Genomic DNA, 19,687 nt, shown 5'->3' with positions numbered 1-19,687 from the left:
GTTAGGGTTAGGGTTATGTTAAGGGTTAGGGTTAGCGTTAGGTTTAGGGTTATTACCATGTTTTCGCATTGTTGGTGGTGCGCTTTCGTCGGTGCGCATTTATTGGCGCGCTTCTGTAGGCACGATTCCGTCCTCGCGGTTTTGTCGCCGTGCTTTTGTCGAGTGCGCATTTGTCGGTGAACCCATTTTATTCACTGGTTACTGTAACTCAAGGCTTGAACGTAGCCTTCCCCTTGATTTGAAAAGTGTGGTCCTGTGGCTTTACATTATATGTGAAACCATCCATTTTGGCATATTCGATAAAGTTAAGCCAAAGAATTTAATAGAATTTGTATGCCGCCCAATCCGGTGGGACTCTGGGCGGCTTACCGAGCAAGATAAAAACATTTAAAAATTTAAGAATAAAAATACAATTAATAAAATTCCACACCATCCATTCTATCTAAGCGGGGCTGGACATTAATCAACAACCCCAGGCCTGCCAGAACAGCCAGGTCTTGGTGGCTTTACGGAAGGCCGGGAGAGGGGGAAGGGTCCGGATCTCTACGGGTAGATCGTTCCAGACGGCCGGCGCAGCTACAGAGAAGGCCCTCCCCCGGGGAGTCGCCAGCCGGCATTGTCCAGCCAACGGCACCCGGAGGTGGGAAGGGTCCGGATCTCTACGGGTAGATCGTTCCAAAGGGCCGGCGCAGCTACAGAGAAGGCCCTCCCCTAAGGGGCCGCCAGCCGGCAATGTCCGGCCAACGGCACCCGGAGGAGGCCCAACCTGTGAGATCTTATTGGTCATTGGGAGGTATGTGGCAGGAGGCGGTCTCTCAGGTAGCCAGATCCTAAACCATGTAGGGCTTTAAAAGTAACGACTAGCACCTTGGCGCGTTGTGCCAAGCACAATGAAGTCTCACTCTCCCTTGATAAAGCCACAGACTTCCAATGCTAATACTGTATTCTCTGTAACGGCAAGCTTTTTTTAAAAAAAAAAAGATCATTTCAAATACTTCATTAAAATAATGTCCAGGTGTTTCCTGCTATCCATCAGCTTTTTTTTATTTAAAAAAAGAACATATTCTTAATTCTGTAACAGGTTTTATACGCGCAGCCTTTATCTGCGCTCCCCCTCGTCCCATCCCTCCTGTCGTTGTTTTTTTTAATCACTTTGTTCTATTTAAAAGATTACCGCATGCAGAAAGAATGGCGGTTCGCTTAAATTCTGCAAACGGGGGGGGAAAGAATGTATAAATCTTTAGTTCTTTATACTTGACTTGTCAGTTTTTTCCTGTATGTGCAATTTCTGTGAATTGTTCTCACTAATAGTATCCTGTTTCTGCACGCAGGAAGGGCTGAGCACAGTTTTGTTAGTTAACATTGCTTCCTATAACCAGGGTCAATATTCTGTAATAGCGACATTAGCGCAGTTATTGTTCAGTCTGGATAATCTGTGTATCTCACTGATAGATGTTAATGGACATCCTTTGTAGTCTAACGTCATCTGATAATCAGTAAACCCAGATTTGCAATGGACTTCCTCCTTCCTGTTTTCACAGTGGCGAGCAAGGAGATGCCTCTTCCTGTCAAAGCTTTTGTGCTTCTTACCAATTTATATAATAAGCACTTTTTTCTCCCCCCCAAAAAAAGCAATGAATGTTTTTTAAAGTTTTCATTTTTCTTATGTCACATTAAATGAAGACTTGGTGAATATTCCAATGAAGCTATGCCTTCCAAAAGAGTTCTGATCAGGAATGGTATAAATGGTTTAAAGTTAGGAGGAGCTAAGTTCAATTTAAAGATGTTATCAATTTTCTATTCTTTTTTCAAATATATTTTAGACTGTTTTTGTTAAAGATTTATACCGTGTATGGGAAGTCAGGGGAGGGAAGGCTGGGGGTGGGTTGGGGGGGACGGTGGGAGGGAGGGATGTATATTAGACTTGACGAGGGGTGTTAGATTTTAAAGTAATATGATTGCACATGTATACTGTCTTCTCTTATTTATTTTTTAAAACTAAGATATGTTAAGTATATTGATATGGAAGTATAAATACCAACATAGAATATATCAACATAGAATGGAGTTTGCTCAGAAGCTGAAATACACCAAGTGAAGGAGAGGAAGAGTGGGAAACAGAGGAGAGAAGAAAGGTAGGAAGAGAGGGATAGGAGAGAGGGTAAGGGGGGAAGATGAGGAGGAGAAGGAGGAGTGGAAAGAAGAGAGAGGAGAAGGAGAAAGGAAGGGGAAGTAGAGTAGAAAAGGATGGAGGGAAGACAGGATGTAGAAGAGTGGGAAGCAGAGGAGAGAAGAAAGATGGGAAGAGAGGGATAGCAGAGAGGGTGAAGGGGGAAGACGAGGTGTATAAGGAGGAGTGGTAAGGGGAGAGAATAGAAGGGGAAAGGAAGGGGAAGAAGAGTAGAAAATGATGGAGGGAAGAAAGGATGTAGAAAGGGGGAGGAGAGAGGGGGAAGAAAGTGTCATATAAGGTATAAATATGGTGTCTGGAGAGTGGGAAACAGAGGAGAGAAGAAAGATAGGAAGAGAGGGATAGGAGAGAGGAAGAGTGGGAAGCAGAGGAGAGAAGAAAGATGGGAAGAGAGGGATAGGAGAGAGGAAGAGTGGGAAGCAGAGGAGAGAAGAAAGATGGGAAGAGAGGGATAGGAGAGAGGAAGAGTGGGAAGCAGAGGAGAGAAGAAAGATGGGAAGAGAGGGATAGGAGAAAGGAAGAGTGGGAAACAGAGGAGAGAAGAAAGATGGGAAGAGAGGGATAGGAGAGAGGAAGAGTGGGAAGCACAGGTGAGAAGAAAGATGGGAAGAGAGGGATAGGAGAGAGGGCAAGGGGAGGAAGATGAGGAGGATAAGGAGGAGTGGAAAGAAGAGAGAGGAGAAGGAGAAAGGAAGGGGAAGAAAAAAAAGAGTTGACCTGACAGAATACCACCTCTGAACTAGATGCAAAGGATTACCAGCCTGGAATATACAATTTCAAACTACTTTTCCAAGATTCATCATGTATTGCATTGCATGTAATTTAATTTAATTTAATTCATTAGATTATAGGCCGCCCAATCCCGGAGGATGTAGCATCTTAAGATGTAGCATCTTAAGGCAAGATATTAGAAAAAAACACCACTTTCCAGAGCACACCAGCTTAAATCATCCTTTCAGCTGCCTCACCTGTGAGAACACCTTGATATCTGTTCACAAAACACATTACAGGTGGAGCAGAGATAGAATTGTTCTTAAATCTACATTTCCTATTTGTCAAATTTCAATGTTCAAATCTGTACAGCAGCTTTCCTTAAACTGATGCCATCCAAGCAATGATGGGTTAAATTTGGGGCATTTCGAATAATTCCATCATGGATTGGAAAAGGCTGCTATGAAATATCATTTCCTCTAACCATTTGTTGAGCAAACAGTTTGTGATGGATTTGGGAAGGTGGGGCAAAAGGAGGACTGTGTTATATTAATGTTGTGACATCCAGTTGTAATACTAATCTTAACAGGCTATATAAATTAATTAACAAGCACTCCCATCAAGATTTAGCGCAACGGATGAAACGAAATGATCTCTTTGGATATCGTGCGCAGGTTTAGGCAAGTCACTCCCAGGTGCTCTGTGGGCAGCGCATGAATCTTGTTTAAACTTGCTATACTTGATCACCAAAACTATGCGGTTCCCATTTTAAAGTAAATGGTTACACCTAAAATTTGGCATAGCATCTATTTGGACCATTTTAATATTTCCAAATATCCCGATGCCACGAAACCTATACTAATAATAGTAGCTGTTTAAAATAATCACTATATGCCCTACAATTAATTATTAAACCAGCATAGTGAAAAATGTGTGCATAATTCACAGCAAAAAAAGAAATCAACCAATAATTTGCTAAAGCAGAAGGGGCAGTATCATTGATTGGGGCTGTATACGTAAATTAGACACATTTAGTACGCTCCCGATATGGATATTCTGACATCACGTTTTGCTAACATACTATGGGGAAGGCAGTTTTGAGATACAACTATATAGATATAAATGTTTAAAATAAATAAAACTTTATGTACCCATTCTTGATCTACGGGGTTTTTTTTTCTGTAGGAACTTCGAAGTTTTTGAATAGTGCTATTTAAAAAAATTACACTAATCTGACAATAATATTTACACTTTCTCCTCTGATGTTCTATTTCAAATTTTGTGTTGGTGAAGTAACTGGTGTGTGGTGTGTATATTTATATACACAGAAGTGTGAAATTCATTTTCGTACTGAACACTATATACTTTTGAAGAACCATGTTTAATCTATAAAAGCAGCTTTTAGCAGACTGCTGATCTAAGCATACTGAATATGGAAGATTGACCTTCTTAAAAATGTAAAAAATAGTGTTGCATTAGGCACTACTACCGCAATACTTACTCAATGAGCAGAGGAATAATTGCACATTGGTTCAAATTCATGTTTCCCAAAGAGAACAAAGGGACATGCTTCTTGGTATGCTAATGCATTGTTTCTCAATTCTCAATCCCAGCAACTTTCATCTAGCTGGGGAATGGAGGTCCACACATCTTAAAGAGCCGAGGTGGCGCAGTGGTTAAATGCAGCACTGCAGGCTACTTCAGCTGACTGCAGTTCTGCAGTTCAGCGGTTCAAATCTCACCGGCTCAGGGTTGACTCAGCCTTCCATCCTTCCGAGGTGGGTAAAATGAGGACCCGGATTGTTGTTGGGGCCGATATGCTGACTCTGTAAACCGCTTAGAGAGGGCTGAAAGCCCTATGAAGCGGTATATAAGTCTAACTGCTATTGCTATTAAAAGCTGCCAGAGTTGAAAAACTTCGCTTTAGCACTTAATGAGAGGGGGAAACTTCCCAGAGCAGGAGGATGTATAGAATTAAGGGTTGGTTAGCAGGAAAAATTACATGGGGGAAAAAAAAACTTACAATCACATAAGTACAACATCTTACAAACATGGGAGAACTCCTATGTACTTAGTGCTATAACAAATTAAACTTCTGCAAAAATTTAGACAAGGAGAATGAAGGGCTGTTTCTAGGTAAACGGGATACAACTAGCAATAGCAATAGCAGTTAGACTTATATACCGCTTCCTAGGGCTTTCAGCCCTCTCTAAGCGGTTTACAGAGTCAGCATATATCGCCCCCAACAACAATCCGGGTCCTCATTTCACCCACCACGGAAGGATGGAAGGCTGAGTCAACCCTGAGCCGGTGAGATTTGAACAGCCGAACTGCAGAACTGCAGTCAGCTGAAGTAGTCTGCAGTGCTGCATTTAACCACTGTGCCACCTCGGCTAAATAGTTAATTAACTAAATAGTTAATTCTCCACTTACCTAGAACCAGTGGTGGGTTTCCATTTTTTTTACTATCGGTTTGCTTGTGTGCACGCATGCGCAGAAGCATCCAGGTGGGGGGGGGGCGAGCCTCCCACCATCGCCACTACTGGTTCGCCCGATCTGGGCCGATCCAGGAGCAACCCACCTCTGCCTAGAGCCGAGGTGGCGCAGTGGTTAGGGTGCAGTACTGCAGGCCACTTCAGCTGACTGCTATCTGCAGTTTGGCTGTTCAAATCTCACCGGCTCAAGGTTGACTCAGCCTTCCATCCTTCCGAGGTGGGTGAAATGAGGACCCAGACTGTGGGGGCGGTATGCTGACTCTGTAAACCGCTTAGAGAGGGCTGAAAGCCCTATGAAGCGGTATATAAGTCTAACTGCTATTGCTATAGGTGGAACTGACAGCTCTTAAAAACAGAGATTGCCTATACCCCAAGCCATAGATCTTTGAAACTGTAGGAGACTAATTTAATTGAAGTTACAGACAGTGAAACTCCATTATATTCTCATAGTAAAAAAGTTAGGACAAAAAGAACCGAAATTTCTATAACAATCATTGTTTAAAGTGTAACCTTTAAGCAATCCTTCTCTGAAAAACAGAGCTTAACCCGATGTCAGCTTCTGCTTTGCTGTTGCTTCAGCTGCCATGAAATGGGGAGGGAGGGCATGGTATTTGGGTGGGGTTACTCGTTGTGCTGGAGGAATGTTCTGGAGTTCTCTGGATGGTCAGACTACGCATGCGTGGGTGTTTCCCGCCTGGGTTAACGGCACCGACATTCCATCTTCGTGATGCCTTTTGAAGTTATCTCACACCTGACACTTGAAGGACTTATGATTGGACTGGGACTATGATGCCAGGGGTGTGTGGAATGGGCTATTCTATATATCAACTGCTTTCGCGCCTAATTAATCAGACTTCGCTATGCAACCGCTCTTTAACCATTTTTAATTAGTAAAAGTACATTTGATTTTCCACGTATGGAGTCTCATGGTCTTTCTTTCCTAATTATTAAATGGAGAGGTGCGGACACCCATCTTTTTACAAGTCCACCATTCAAAGTATATGCTAGGATTCCTTTGTAAACTTGCAGGTGTGTGTGTGTGTGTGGAGGTTTCTATGTGTGGATGGAAAATAGGAATATGTAAACCGGATCTTAGATCTTCGTCATTTCAGGTCCCTTATAGTCAGCGTACTCCAATGCTTGCATAAAGCAATTCCGATTGTTCCCAACAGAATTTATTTGCATACAATCAGTAGTTTTCCCCCCAGCTTGATGCTCTAAATGCCGGCTCCGAATAATGAAAGTTGACAGATTAGCAAAGGTTAAAGTGCAACCTTGGTTTCTAATTTTAGAGAGAAAACAAGAGAACATTCTTGGAATATTGGACAGTTTGCTAAATAAAACAGTCCTTTCCTAATTCTACTACTAGCTGCATCTGTTTGCTAATTGCTGCACATCCATTCCTACCAAGTTGAAAAAGAGCGCTTCATTATATTTTGCAAGAACGACAGGGAAATAACACATTAACAACTTCCCCCCAAGGCTGTTACAAATTGCTAGACTTCAAAACAAATTGCCGGGTACGAATCAACTTCACCTAACATTATTCCTCTCACTGTAAAAGCAAAAAAATGTTGACTCAGTTTACACTACTACTACTACCAACACTATCCAAAATGTGATTTGTTTAATGTTGACTTAGCACCCCAACTACTCTGGTTAGTAGACCGTGGTTTATAGCTGAGTGTGATGTGTGAACTGGGTCAGTTGTGAGTAATTCAACAAACACGACCAACAAACTATTATGATATACGACCAAGGATACTTCAGAAACTCACAGAATACTCAAACTTCACCAACAGGTCTCACATCTCAATGTCATTCCGTATTGTGAAAGAAAAAAAAATTCAGAATGTTAAGACATCACCCACATAATTTGCATACCACAAGATGTGTTTATAATCAGGAAAAAAAACACACCTATTCCAACATCTACACACAGAATAGCAACAGCAGTTAGACTTATATACCGCTTCATAGGGCTTTCAGCGGTTTACAGAGTCAGCATATCCGCCCCCAACAATCCGGGTCCTCATTTTACCCACCTCGGAAGGACGGAAGGCTGAGTCAACCTTGAGCCGGTGAGATTTGAACCGCCGAACTGCTGAACTGCAGTCAGCTGAAGTAGCCTGCAGTGCTGCATTTAACCACTGCGCCACCTCGGAGTTAAGCTTAATTCCTCTTGACTTCATATTTAATCATGTTCTAGGTTTTAAACATGGGTTTCACAGAGTTTGGGATAGTAATTTAAGAGCAATTGTATATTTAAGCATCGTTTGGTAGCCACAGGAGACCAGGAACAACAGGCCCGACGAGCTCAAAATTCCAAATTAGTACATGTGTGAATTGGCTGAACCCAATATAGGAATCAAGCATCATCATTATCATTAGTTCTTTACTAAGGTACGGTACCACACAACAAAACAACAACACAATAATTACAAGTGAATGTAATAATATTAGCGCACAACCCAGTAAAGAATCGGATTGGGAGAGGGCCATGGTGCTTATATTCAAAATAATTTAAACAAGAAGTAACTTGGAATTTGTCCGCTAAGAGCCGAGATGGCGCAGTGGTTAAATGCAGCACTGCAGGCTACTGCTAGATCAGCAGTTCAGCGGTTCAAATCTCACCGGCTCAGGGTTGACTCAGCCTTCCATCCTTCCGAGGTGGGTAAAATGAGGACCCGGATTGTTGTTGGGGGCAATATGCTGACTCTGTAAACTGCTTAGAGAGGCCTGAAAGCCCTATGAAGCGGTATATAAGTCTAACTGATATTGCTATTGCTATAAATAAGAGGAGGGAAGAACACACAGTGATTCTACACAAACACGGAAATAAAAGCCGTTTTAAAAGGGTTTAAAAACTGTAGAGACAAAGGGAGGGAGGGAATCGACTCAGGAGTCATTGGCCCACGTTCATCAAGACCCAGAAGCTGGAGACCACGACTCCTGGAGCAAGAAAACAGTGGTGTGAAAATGAATAGATCTGTAGGAAGAAATAAGAGCAGAGTGATATGACAGGGTGTGGAGGGGCGGGTGACCAATAGCAATAGCAGTAGACTTATATACCGCTTCATAGGCCTTTCAGGCCTCTCTAAGCGGTTTACAGAGTCAGCATATCGCCCCCACAGTCTGGGTCCTCATTTTACCCACCTCGGAAGGATGGAAGGCTGAGTCAACCCTGAGCCGGTGAGATTTGAACCGCTGACCTGCTGATCTAGCAGTAGCCTGCAGTGCTGCATTTAACCACTGCGCCACCTTGGCTCTTTGGCCCCAAACACACACACACCAGGATTTAAACAAGGCTGTGACCTGAATAGGAACCAGGAAAGAATCTGACGCTGCATTGAGACATAAACCTAATGTGAAAATCCAGAACCGTCCACACAGCAGTAATAGTTTGTAATAGTCTCCTAGCAATTATTCTTTATGTCAACATGAGATAATCATGTGCCAATTAATGCTATGGCCTTTTCCATCAGAAACTCGCAATAGCAATAGCAGTTAGACTTATATACCGCTTCCTAGGGCTTTCAGCCCTCTCTAAGCGGTTTACAGAGTCAGCATATCGCCCCCAACCACAATCCGGGTCCTCATTTCACCCACCTCGGAAGGATGGAGTCAACCTTGAGCCGGTGAGATTTGAACCGCCGAACTGCAGCTTAGCAGTCAGCTGAAGTGGCCTGCAGTACTGCACCCTAACCACTGCACCACCTTAGCACCTGAAATGTGCTAAGGATTGTTTCCTGGCTTTATGATTAACTGGCCAAGTATCTCGGTTGCTATGAGATATTTATTTTGAATATTTTTAATTAGATTTCCATTGTTTTTATTATTTACAAGTGTTTTTATTGTATAGTTTTTGAATTGTAAGCCACCCAGACTCATTGGAGGAGGAGCCGAGGTGGCGCAATGGTTAAATGCAGCACTGCAGGCTACTTCAGCTGACTGCAGTTCTGCAGTTCGGCTGTTCAAATCTCACCGGCTCAAGGTTGACGCAGCCTTCCATCCTTCCGAGGTGGGTAAAATGAGGACCCGGATTGTTGTTGGGGGCAATATGCTGACTCTGTAAACCGCTTAGAGAGGGCTGAAAGCCCTATGAAGCGGTATATAAGTCTAACTGCTATTGCTATTGCTATTGATTGAGATGGGCTGATATAGAAATTGAATAAATAAATAAAAATGGTATTGGGACATGAGCTGAGGACAAAAAGTACTAAGACTGATCCTGAGAGACAACTACTACAATTACTACTCATCTGTAGTAAAGAAACACGGTTCTCCACTCCTTCCATTTCCTAAACCAACAATCTTGAAAAACATACCGATGCTAAACATTTTTCTGAGTTTATTTAAAAGTCTGTATACATGAAGAGAATAGCATTTCCTACAGTTGTACTAGATAAATAAAAAAATGAAATAGACTTTAAAAGCAGGGGGAAATATGAAGCTGTCTCTTTAAAGAATCTGATTAACCCAAGTTCTTAACAGCAATAATTAAGTCTCACGTAAAGCAGGGGGTTTAATAATTACTTCATGATATGTTGTCAAGAAACACACTTCATAAGTGCTGCAAAGATGAGAATCTTAGCTTACGAGGAGGAATATTAAAGAACAGGTTTGGTGGAATATCCTTATCTCACCTTCAGCATCTCCCTAATGCTGCAGTTAAAACATTCCAGTATTAACTTAAGTCATGCATATCTTTCAGTGAACAACAATAATTCAATTTCTGCATACAGTAAATTAATTACACAAGGTGTTTATTACATTAGAAAACTATATTTGTTCAATATGTTTATTGAACAATTAAACCAGGGACGTCCAACCTTGGCAACTTTTAAGAGGTGTGGACCTCTACTCCAGATTTTCCCAGGCAGCAAAGCTGGATGGGGAATTCTGGGAGGTGAAGTCCAGAGGGCTTAAAGTTGCCAAAGTTGGGACACTCCTGTGTTAAACATTATTTGAATTAAATGGGTCTTGAATGCATTAAATATCTCAGCATACACTTTAAATATTTGTATTCATAATAGGAGTAAAAATAGGGGGAGGTTGCAACTATTTTAATGATGTCAGGTAGATTTATGAAAAATGCTCTAGTAAGATTATTTAAAACAGGCGTAACACTGACGTAAGATTACTGTTCAGTTCTTCAGTGTTATTAATTGATGGGTGTTAGAATGCAGCAATTTGATGTTTCTTCAAAATCTAGTATTACAATGGGCAGGGAGGAAACACTAAGTAGCTAAATACATACTGGTAGTCCTTGACGTTAAAACCATTTAGTGACCTGTTGCAACTCAGCAGAAGTTTGCTGTGAGTTGAGTCGGGATGCAGGAATAACTATGCAGCTGGGGCTTGTTAGTGTCGTCTTCTGGAGATAAAAGGACTGATGGTGCCATGCCCTGGTTGCAGAAGTCAACGTTCATCGTTCATTCATCGTTCATCGTTTGTTTGTGAGAGGCACTTGGATAAGTGATTTGCGTTCTGTAACCCTGATTCGAAGAGACACTTGGAGAAGTGATTTGCTTTCTTTCTGTACCCCTGGTTTGGCCGTAAGAGATCTTTGTTTTTGCATTCTGTTATCTTCTTGCCAGAGACTTTATTTATGTTTATTTTTGGGCTCGCAGCCAGTCTGAGCCGAGAACTGATAAAGTTATTTCCTTTTAAGTCTGTCTGCCTGTCGTCTTTGAACGAGCGAAGGAGGGGGGGGTCAGAACAGTGACCATTCAAAATTACGATGACACTGAAAAAATGATTTATGTGTGTTTTCCACATTTGCGATCATTGCAGCATCCCCATGGTCATGTGATCAAAATTCCAGACATTTGATAACTGATTCTTATTTATGAAAAGTGCCGTATCCCGGGGGTCATGTGATCACCTTTTTCAACCTTCTGACAAGCAAAGTTAATGGGAAGTCAGATTCACTTAACCACGTTGCTAAATTAACAACCACAGTGATTCATTTAACAACAGCGGCAAGAAAAATCATTAAAAAAGGGCAGAACTCATTTAACAACTGTCTTGCTTAGTAACAGAAATTTTGGGCTCAATTGCGGTCATACGTTGAGGACTAGCTGTATTTATATCGATGGTAAAAGTCTAAAATGAGTTAAGAGTATATTTGCCATTGCCTTCCAGCACCTCACCCAGGGCCGGATTTCCCTATAGGCTAACTAGGCTTCAGCCTAGGGCCTCGAGATCAAGAGGGGCCTACATTTGAATTGTTAGCAAAATTAAAATTACACTATTCTAAAAACAGTGAACACTAAAACACTGAACCGAAAATAAGGAGAAATTCTACGCAGATGACTAATAAACAAACATAAACATGTATTGGTTAAGATCGTTCCAGCGCCGCGGCAGTTGGGGAGCCCGCCCACGTTCCCGGCACCGGCGGTCGGGCGAGAGGCGCGGCCGCTCCCAGTAGCCGCCCCGTCGACGCGGAGCCCACCAGCGGCCAGGCAGGTGAGGGCGAGGGGGCCGAGCCGGGCAGCTGAGCGCAGCAAGGGAGGCGGCTGGCCTCGCTGCCTTTGCCGCAGAGCAGAGCCGCCCTCCGTCAGGAGGCCAGCTATATATATTGATATATATTGATATATATCACAGTAATGATGTATTTTATTGTCTCTCATGTAATTTACAAACTTAAAAATGGGAGGTGAAAGGGCTTCATAAGTGGAATAGCCTAGGGCCTCTTTTCATCTAAATCTGGCACTGACCTCACCCCTCTATTAAAATTTTTTGTGTGTTTTAAAATTATTGTAGGAGACTTTATCCAGAACATCATTATAGACAGAACTCGACTTAGCATCACAATTCAGGCCAAATTTTCTGTTGCTATTTGTTAAGTGAATTTTGTCCCATTTCACGACTGTTCTTACCACAGTTGTAAGTGAATCACTGAGGTTGTTAAGTCGGTAACATAAGTGTTAAGTTAATGTGGCTTCCTTATTGACTTTGCTTGTCAGAAGGCTGCAAAGGATGATCCAATGACCCTTGGACACTGCAACCGTCATAATATGAGTCGATTGCCAAGCCCCTGAATTTTGATCACATGACCAGTAGCCCTAAATGTGAAAAACGGTCATGATTCACTTTTCTCAGAGTTGTCATAACTTTGAATGTTCACTAAACAAACTGTTGTTAGTCAAGGACTACTTGGAATTAGAACTGAAAAAATTCAAGGTATTAAAATCAATTTGCCTTATGATTTTAAGTAATTATATTTTTGTATACATAATTATGTCATTTACGAAATACTGTACATGATTTCACCGGTTAAAGTTTACAATTTATCATGTACCTTCAGCAAGTAAAAATCTCAGTATTGGATCAATAAATGCAACCTGTTTTTTACATCTCAGTGCTAAGCTATAAACCATGGTTTACAAATTACAATGATTCAATTTAGGCAATATTCTAACCCATAATCTGGGTTTTTTTTGTGTGTAGGATGTTATATGAGCCAAATCAACAGAAAGCATCAAAGGCAGGGAACAAAGGTTTCCTATCAGTAGATAGCCAGCATACATTCTAGATATCAGATATATACTTATATGACAGCAGTACTATTATCAACATTCATCAACAAAAGATGTAATTGTATCATCCTAAAAAATTATTCCATGGAACAAGACCAATGCAGATGAAGTGGAAGGAGAATCACAGTGCTACCTATTCTGAAGTCTTCCCATTTCCAGACAACAGTCCCGCCCATATCTTTGTAGTAGAAAGTAAATCCATAGTATTACACAGCAATGTGTACTAGTTAGAACAACAGAGCCGCTCCACTTCTTTTACATAGGATACTACTACTGAGCGTATCAGTAGAAGCAAAACACTGGTCATTTCCAAGTAAAACCGTCAAGCACCATTTCAGAGGAAGCCAATTTAGAACTCGTGACTACAAAAGGAAAGTCGCTGGTTTTGACAAATCCCAAAACACCTAGAGTAAGTACATCATGGTTTACAAAGCCAACTTCACCTCCAAGCCTTTTCCTCCCAGATATTGCACTGCACAATTATTCCACCAAAGGAAACAGCCAGAGGCTTGTTATGGGTAACAAGAAACAAGTGTCGAGAAACAAACATCGGGGAAGGAAAAACGAGTGTCTCCATGGCACACTTACACACTCCCGGGGATGGGGAGGAAGGGGGGGGGCAGGTGTGGGAGAACCGAACAAGCTGGTCCTGACCGGAGGAGAACTTCAGTGGAGAAAGGAAGGCTCAGCCAGTCTTTCACTGTGTCCCTTTGACAGGTTGTCAGAACAGTCTTTCACCTTGTCCCTTTGACAGGTGGTCAGAACAGTCTTTCACCTTCTCCCTTTGACAGGTTGTCAGAACAGTCTTTCACCTTGTCCCTTTGACAGGTTGTCAGAACAGTCTTTCACCGTGACCCTTTGACAGGTGGTCAGAACAGTCTTTCACCTTGTCCCTTTGACAGGTTGTCAGAACAGTCTTTCATGTGTCCCTTTGACAGGTGGTCAGAACAGTCTTTCACCTTTTCCCTTTGACAGGTGGTCAGGACAGTCCTTCACCGTGTCCCTTTGACAGGTGGTCAGAACAGTCTTTCACCTTGTACCCTTTGACAGGTTGTCAGAACAGTCTTTCACCATGTCCCTTTGACAGGTTGTCAGAACAGTCTTTCACGTGTCCCTTTGACAGGTGGTCAGAACAGTCTTTCATGTGTCCCTTTGACAGGTTGTCAGAACAGTCTTTCACATGTCCCTTTGACAGGTTGTCAGAACAGTCTTTCAAGTGTCCCTCTGACAGGTGGTCAGAACAGTCTTTCACCTTTTCCCTTTTCCCACCCTGATTCCAGAGTTAGGGTGGCTGCTTAGCCTGGTGATGGGGCTGCTCGGCCGAAGACTCTTCAGGTGAGTCCAGGTGAGCAGCCAGGTGAGCCAAGAAGGCGCCTTTCCTACTAGGAACAATGGGGACCCAGGGTGAGGTTGGCCCTCTCCTTCACCCGGGGGAAGCTGGGGGGAAAGGAGTCCTACCAAGCCACGGACTGGGACGTGCATTTATGCTCTTTATGCAATTTGTCACTCATGCACAAGGGACAAGAATAGACGTGAATAAGAACACGGGAAACGGGTGCAAATGAACGTGGGGACAGTGGGGCAGGCACGGTGCACTTATGCACGCCAATGGAAGGACCCACACACGCACACACACATGCACACAACCCACGCTGTTGGAAAGGCAGGAGAGATGCAACACCCCGCTCCCCTCGCCTCCTCAATTCCGCCCGGCAGAGGCGACGGGCTCCCCGCCCCAACCGGGGTGCGAGCTGTCATCGCTCCGGCGTTGCAAAAACCAAGGGGGAGAGCGGCGGCTTTTCCCGGCTTTTTTGCACCTGCTCCCGGGGCTCACCCCGCTCCTCCTCCAGCCGGGCGCTCACCTCAAGGTGGGTCCCACGCAGGCCGTCTCGGTGCTCTCGACCTCCTGCAGGATCCGCTCATGCTCCGGCAGGCTCTCCGCCATCTTGGCTAGGAGGGGGGCGGGGGAGGGAGACGGAGGGGGAGAAGCCAAGGGGGGGCGGGGCAAGGGGCGGGGCCACGGCGTTTGCGGAGCCGGAGGGAGCGAATCGGCGAGGAGGGGCGGGCCTGCGGGAGGTGTGTGTGTCAAACTACAACTCCCGTGCTCCTTTGTAGTCCGGAAGACTTGGAATAGGAATGTGTGTGTGTTTCAGTCAGAGTTCTAAAAGTATGCAGAGAATGTTTTAAATAATAAAATTATTTAAAATTAGTTTTTTTAATGATAAATAAATAAATCCCCCCCCCTTGGAGTGAAAAGGGAGTAGTGTTTCTCAACCTTTGGCCACTTGAAGATGTCTGGACTTCAACTCCCAGAATTCCCCAGCCAGCATTCGCTGGCTGGGGCATTCTGGGAGTTGAAGTCCAGACATCTTCAAGTGGCCAAAGGTTGAGAAACACTGGCGTAGAATGTGATCCAAGGATTAGCAAGAGACAGAAAGAGACAAAGGCTCATCCTTACTATCTTAATATTTCATCGCCTTTCTTTCTTTTACATTTCAGAAGTACCAAGGGCGGCATAAACTCCCCGTAGCATTCGCTGGCTGGGGAATTCTGGGAGTTGAAGTCCAGACATCTTCAAGTTGCCAAGGTTGAGAAACACTGTCCTAGAATCATTCCCATCATCTTCAAGTTGCCAAAGGTTGAGAAACACTGGGAGTAGTCGTGTATAAGGCGCTGTTTCTCAACCTTGGCAGCTTTCGAGGTGTGTAGACTCCCAATTCCCACAATTCCCCCAGCCAGTTAAAACATCACGCGTCTTAAAAGCAGCCAAGGTTGAGGAGCCATTGGTGTAAAAGTCTTCAAACTTGGCAACTTTAAGACTTGTGGACTTCAACTCCCAGAATTCTCCAGCCAGCATAACTTTCTCTCTTGTGATCCCTTCCTTCTTTTGCAAACTCTCCACTTAGAACAGAGATCTTCAAACTTGGCAACTTTAAGACTTGTGGACTTCAACTCCCAGAATTCTCCAGCCAGCATAACTTTCTCTCCTGTGATCCCTTCCTTCTTTTGCAAACTCTCCACTTAGATCAGAGATCTTCAAACTTGGCAACTTTAAGACTTGTGGACTTCATCTCCCAGAATTCTCCAGCCAGCAGAGCTGGGAGTTGAAGTCCACAAGTCTTAAAGTTGCCAAGTTTGGGGACCCCCTGCTGTAAATCACCCCCTTCTGTTCCCTTCTGGTATGGCTAGCTGATGAGAGCTAAATAGCTTGAAATAGATTATACTAGTCTCCCTTTATTTATTTATCAGCACAAATAATAGATAGATAGATAGATAGATAGATAGATAGATAGATAGATAGATAGATAGATAGATAGATAGATAGATAGATAGAGATAGAGATAGAGATAGAGATAGAGATAGAGATAGAGATAGAGATAGAGATAGAGATATATAGAGATAGAGAGATAGAGAGATAGAGAGAGATAGAGATAGAGATAGAGATAGAGAGATAGAGATAGAGATAGAGATAGAGATAGAGATAGAGATAGAGATAGAGATAGAGATAGAGATAGATAGATAGATAGATAGATAGATAGATAGATAGATAGATAGATAGATATAGAGATAGAGATAGAGAGATAGAGATAGAGATAGAGATAGAGATAGATAGATAGATAGATAGATAGATAGATAGATAGATAGAGATAGAGATAGATAGATAGATAGATAGATAGATAGATAGATAGATAGATAGATAGATAGATAGATAGATAGATAGATAGATAGATAGATAGATAGATAGATGTTTTCTGAGGTTTTCGCGGGTATTAGAGCTGGGAGTTGAAGTCCACAAGTCTTAAAGTTGCCAACTTTGGGGACCCCCTGCTGTAAATCACCCCCTTCTGTTCCCTTCTGGTGTAAGAGTGGCTTCTGGGGGGGGGGGAACCAAAGGCCATCTCAAGGTTTCACAACTACTAAAGGAATCTGCAGCTGACGCGATGTTGCTGAAGCTCCCAGAGGTATGGAGCATAAATGCAACATCTGGATAGCCAAACATTTTCTACCTTCTGGTTAAATTTTAATAGAAGATGTTGCCTCGGTCTCACCTGCTGAACATACCTGACTTCCTGCAAAGGGGATGAAGTAATTAAAATAATGGAAACACAACAGTAAGGGTATGGCTAGCTGATGAGAGCTAAATAGCTTGAAATAGATCTATACTAGTCTCCCTTTATTTATTTATCAGCACAAATGTAACAAAAAGGCAACAGTAAAAAAAATATTGGGTTTCTGTCTGGATGGTCTCTTGTGACGAGCCGAAGGACAGAGAATGGAAGTAGTGATCTTCCTCCCATATTTGGGCATACCTGGGGTTGTAAAATTTAAATAGATACCTTTCACCCTGGCTGGCTGATAAAGAGTCGAGCTCTGTGGCTCAATGGTTAACACATCTGCCTTAGAGGCAATACAGCATAGGCTCGATTCCCAGTAAGGGCATGGCTAGCTGATGAGAGCTAAATAGCTTGAAATAGATCTATACTAGTCTCCCTTTATTTATCAGCACAAATATAACATATATATATATATATGTTATATTTGTGCTGATAAATAAATAAAGGGAGACTATATGGTGATAATGAGGCTACATACTTTTCTCTCAAAAGATGACCAGTCTTCCTATCAAGGAGTTTTTGTTTGAATGACTTCCTGTTCCTTTGGCCAATGGAAAGGGATAGGGATGAACCAGGAGGAGCTGGCATATCTACCTGGCAGGTAAGCTGCAGCTGGTCCTCCAGCCCTATATAAGGGCCAAGCTGGTCTCCTTCCTGTAATGATATCATTCCTAGGACCTTTGTTTTCTGCCAATGGATGAAACAGAATGTGTTTCCTTTCAACTTTCCAGGCTCAAGGCAAACTAGCTATAATGGCTTGTTCATTTTTGTTTTATTTCATATTGGGATTGTATAAAGATGTACGTATAAACCAACAATATGAAATGCTTATTAGCTATGCATATGATTTCTAAATTTTGTAAGTGTTGTGAGATAGAAACCTTGCAATTAATTTTTTGCAACCCAACTATGCTAACTTGGCGTGCATTTAACCTGATTCTGTCCAGATGAGTAAAGTGACAGGGGGGGGGGGGGAGGGACAATTAAAATGAACTAAGTATAAGAAAGTTTCTTCCTTCAAAAATCAAAAGCACAGTCACTCTTCGGTATAGCTGCAACAGTGCTTGGTTTGATCAGAATTAAAATGATTTTACCCCTTTTTCATATTATAAGATGTTATATATTATTACGGGAAGAAACTTCCCCAGGACCATGACTTGGAATCAATACAATTTCTCCAGTAAACTGATACTTAAAGTAACACTGTGCTATTTTAAAATAGCCTAGCATATACTAAAAATAAACTTGAGAATCATGTCTTGCAATTTAATATATAAAATGACCATGAAAATACAAATCTTTCCTATTTATTTCAGGCTGTTGTATCTTAACGTATAATAAATCGGCTATTATGAAGATCAGAGAATTCTGTAATTTATTCCATGAGTTATAATTAGCAGCAGACACAAGTTTTAATAATAATAAACTTACGTGCAGGGAGTGGGTTGATTTAAAATAAGAAAAAGGGGACAAAATTGGACTTGCATATACTTCAATCCCACCACAATCTACCATCAGCAAAACTGACTTAAAAGGGAAACCCAAATAAGATGAAAGAACAGCCTTTTAAATTAATTAAACATCAGTGCTGTGAGCCTAGTGAGAGAAATGAAATTCACTGTAGCCAAGTGTTACGCTGCAATTTTGAGGTACAATTTTGAATTAGCTGCTCTCGAAACAGGTCTAACTCCCACTGAGGTTAGTCGAAATGTTTTGCAATAGCTTTGCATTTTGTAACAAGAATAAATGAATAAACAAATAAAACAAGAACTGAAATCAGCAGAATCGAAGAGCTCTTTTACAGCATGGTACTTACCCTAGAGTGATTCCTAAAGGCAGCTCCAGGTATTTAATCTCACCAAGGATAGTTTCATATACATTATCTTTGTTTTCTTCCAGATTGAATCCTTGCAGATTGGTGCTTGTTGCCATAATCAAGTTATTAAATTGTTCCAACCAGCAAGTGAAGATTCTCTTTTTTTTAATATCACAATATTTGTCTTGCCATCAGCAAAGGAAAACAGACGTTTGGTATGACTATAGACTTTCTCTTATTCACCAATATGAGTGGCACAGCTGTCGCATCTCTTTCCTGACTGGTAACCTTTGGCTTAAGGCCCTGAGCTCAAAAGCACTCTGCAGCCAAATCTGATACTTGTTTTTAAAAGCATGTAGAATGCATCCATTAAAACAGTAGATATTTATAGACATTTATGTAAGAGTAAAACGAAGGAGTTTATGAATTTAAGAGGAAGCAGGTGTTGGTTTAAAAGTAATTACACTTTTAACTTCTGGATAAGTTTTGATTCTTCTTCTGTTCAGTTAGATAATGCCCCCTTTTTCAGCTTTATTCACTAGATTCAGAAAAAAAAGTCCACGCAAATCAAGAAAAGTGATTATTTTAGAAATACGTGATTCCAGGCAGTCCTACCACCAGTAGGAGGCGCTGGAGATCTCAGGTGCAGCTTCTTCAGTTTTAAAAAAAAGTGGGGGGGGATAAGAGCCGAGGTGGCGCAGTGGTTAGAGTGCAGTACTGCAGGCCACTTCAGCTGACTGCTATCTGCAGTTCGGCGGTTCAAATCTCATCGGTTCAAAGGTTGACTCAGCCTTCCATCCTTCCGAGGTGGG

The 19,687-nt window shown here is 42.2% G+C and overlaps 1 protein-coding gene across 9 annotated transcripts in view; it reads right to left on the bottom strand.

Annotated features, from left to right (window-relative positions):
• Positions 1 to 19,482, bottom strand: part of EXOC6 (exocyst complex component 6) — a 113,796-nt gene extending 94,314 nt beyond the window's left edge. For 4 of the 9 annotated variants that reach the window (XM_087702607.1, XM_087702609.1, XM_087702612.1 and 1 more), the window contains exon 1: positions 14,807 to 14,925. In XM_087702607.1, the coding sequence (XP_087558733.1) occupies positions 14,807 to 14,889 (83 nt within the window). In that variant the 5' untranslated portion in view covers positions 14,890 to 14,925. Of the gene's footprint in view, positions 1 to 14,806; positions 14,926 to 18,875 lie in introns of those variants that run through there. The other 5 variants (XM_087702604.1, XM_087702611.1, XM_087702605.1 and 2 more) reach the window with 4 other exon arrangements.
• Between the last annotated feature and the right edge of the window lie 205 nt (positions 19,483 to 19,687).

This window comes from Thamnophis sirtalis, unplaced genomic scaffold (assembly GCF_051295495.1).
Source record: "Thamnophis sirtalis isolate CommonGarterSnake01/CBP01778 unplaced genomic scaffold, rThaSir2_p1.2 scaffold_15, whole genome shotgun sequence".
NCBI classification, from domain to species: domain Eukaryota; kingdom Metazoa; phylum Chordata; class Lepidosauria; order Squamata; family Natricidae; genus Thamnophis; species Thamnophis sirtalis.
Note: the sequence above shows the minus strand (reverse complement) of the source record. Positions and strands in the feature narration are given on the sequence as shown.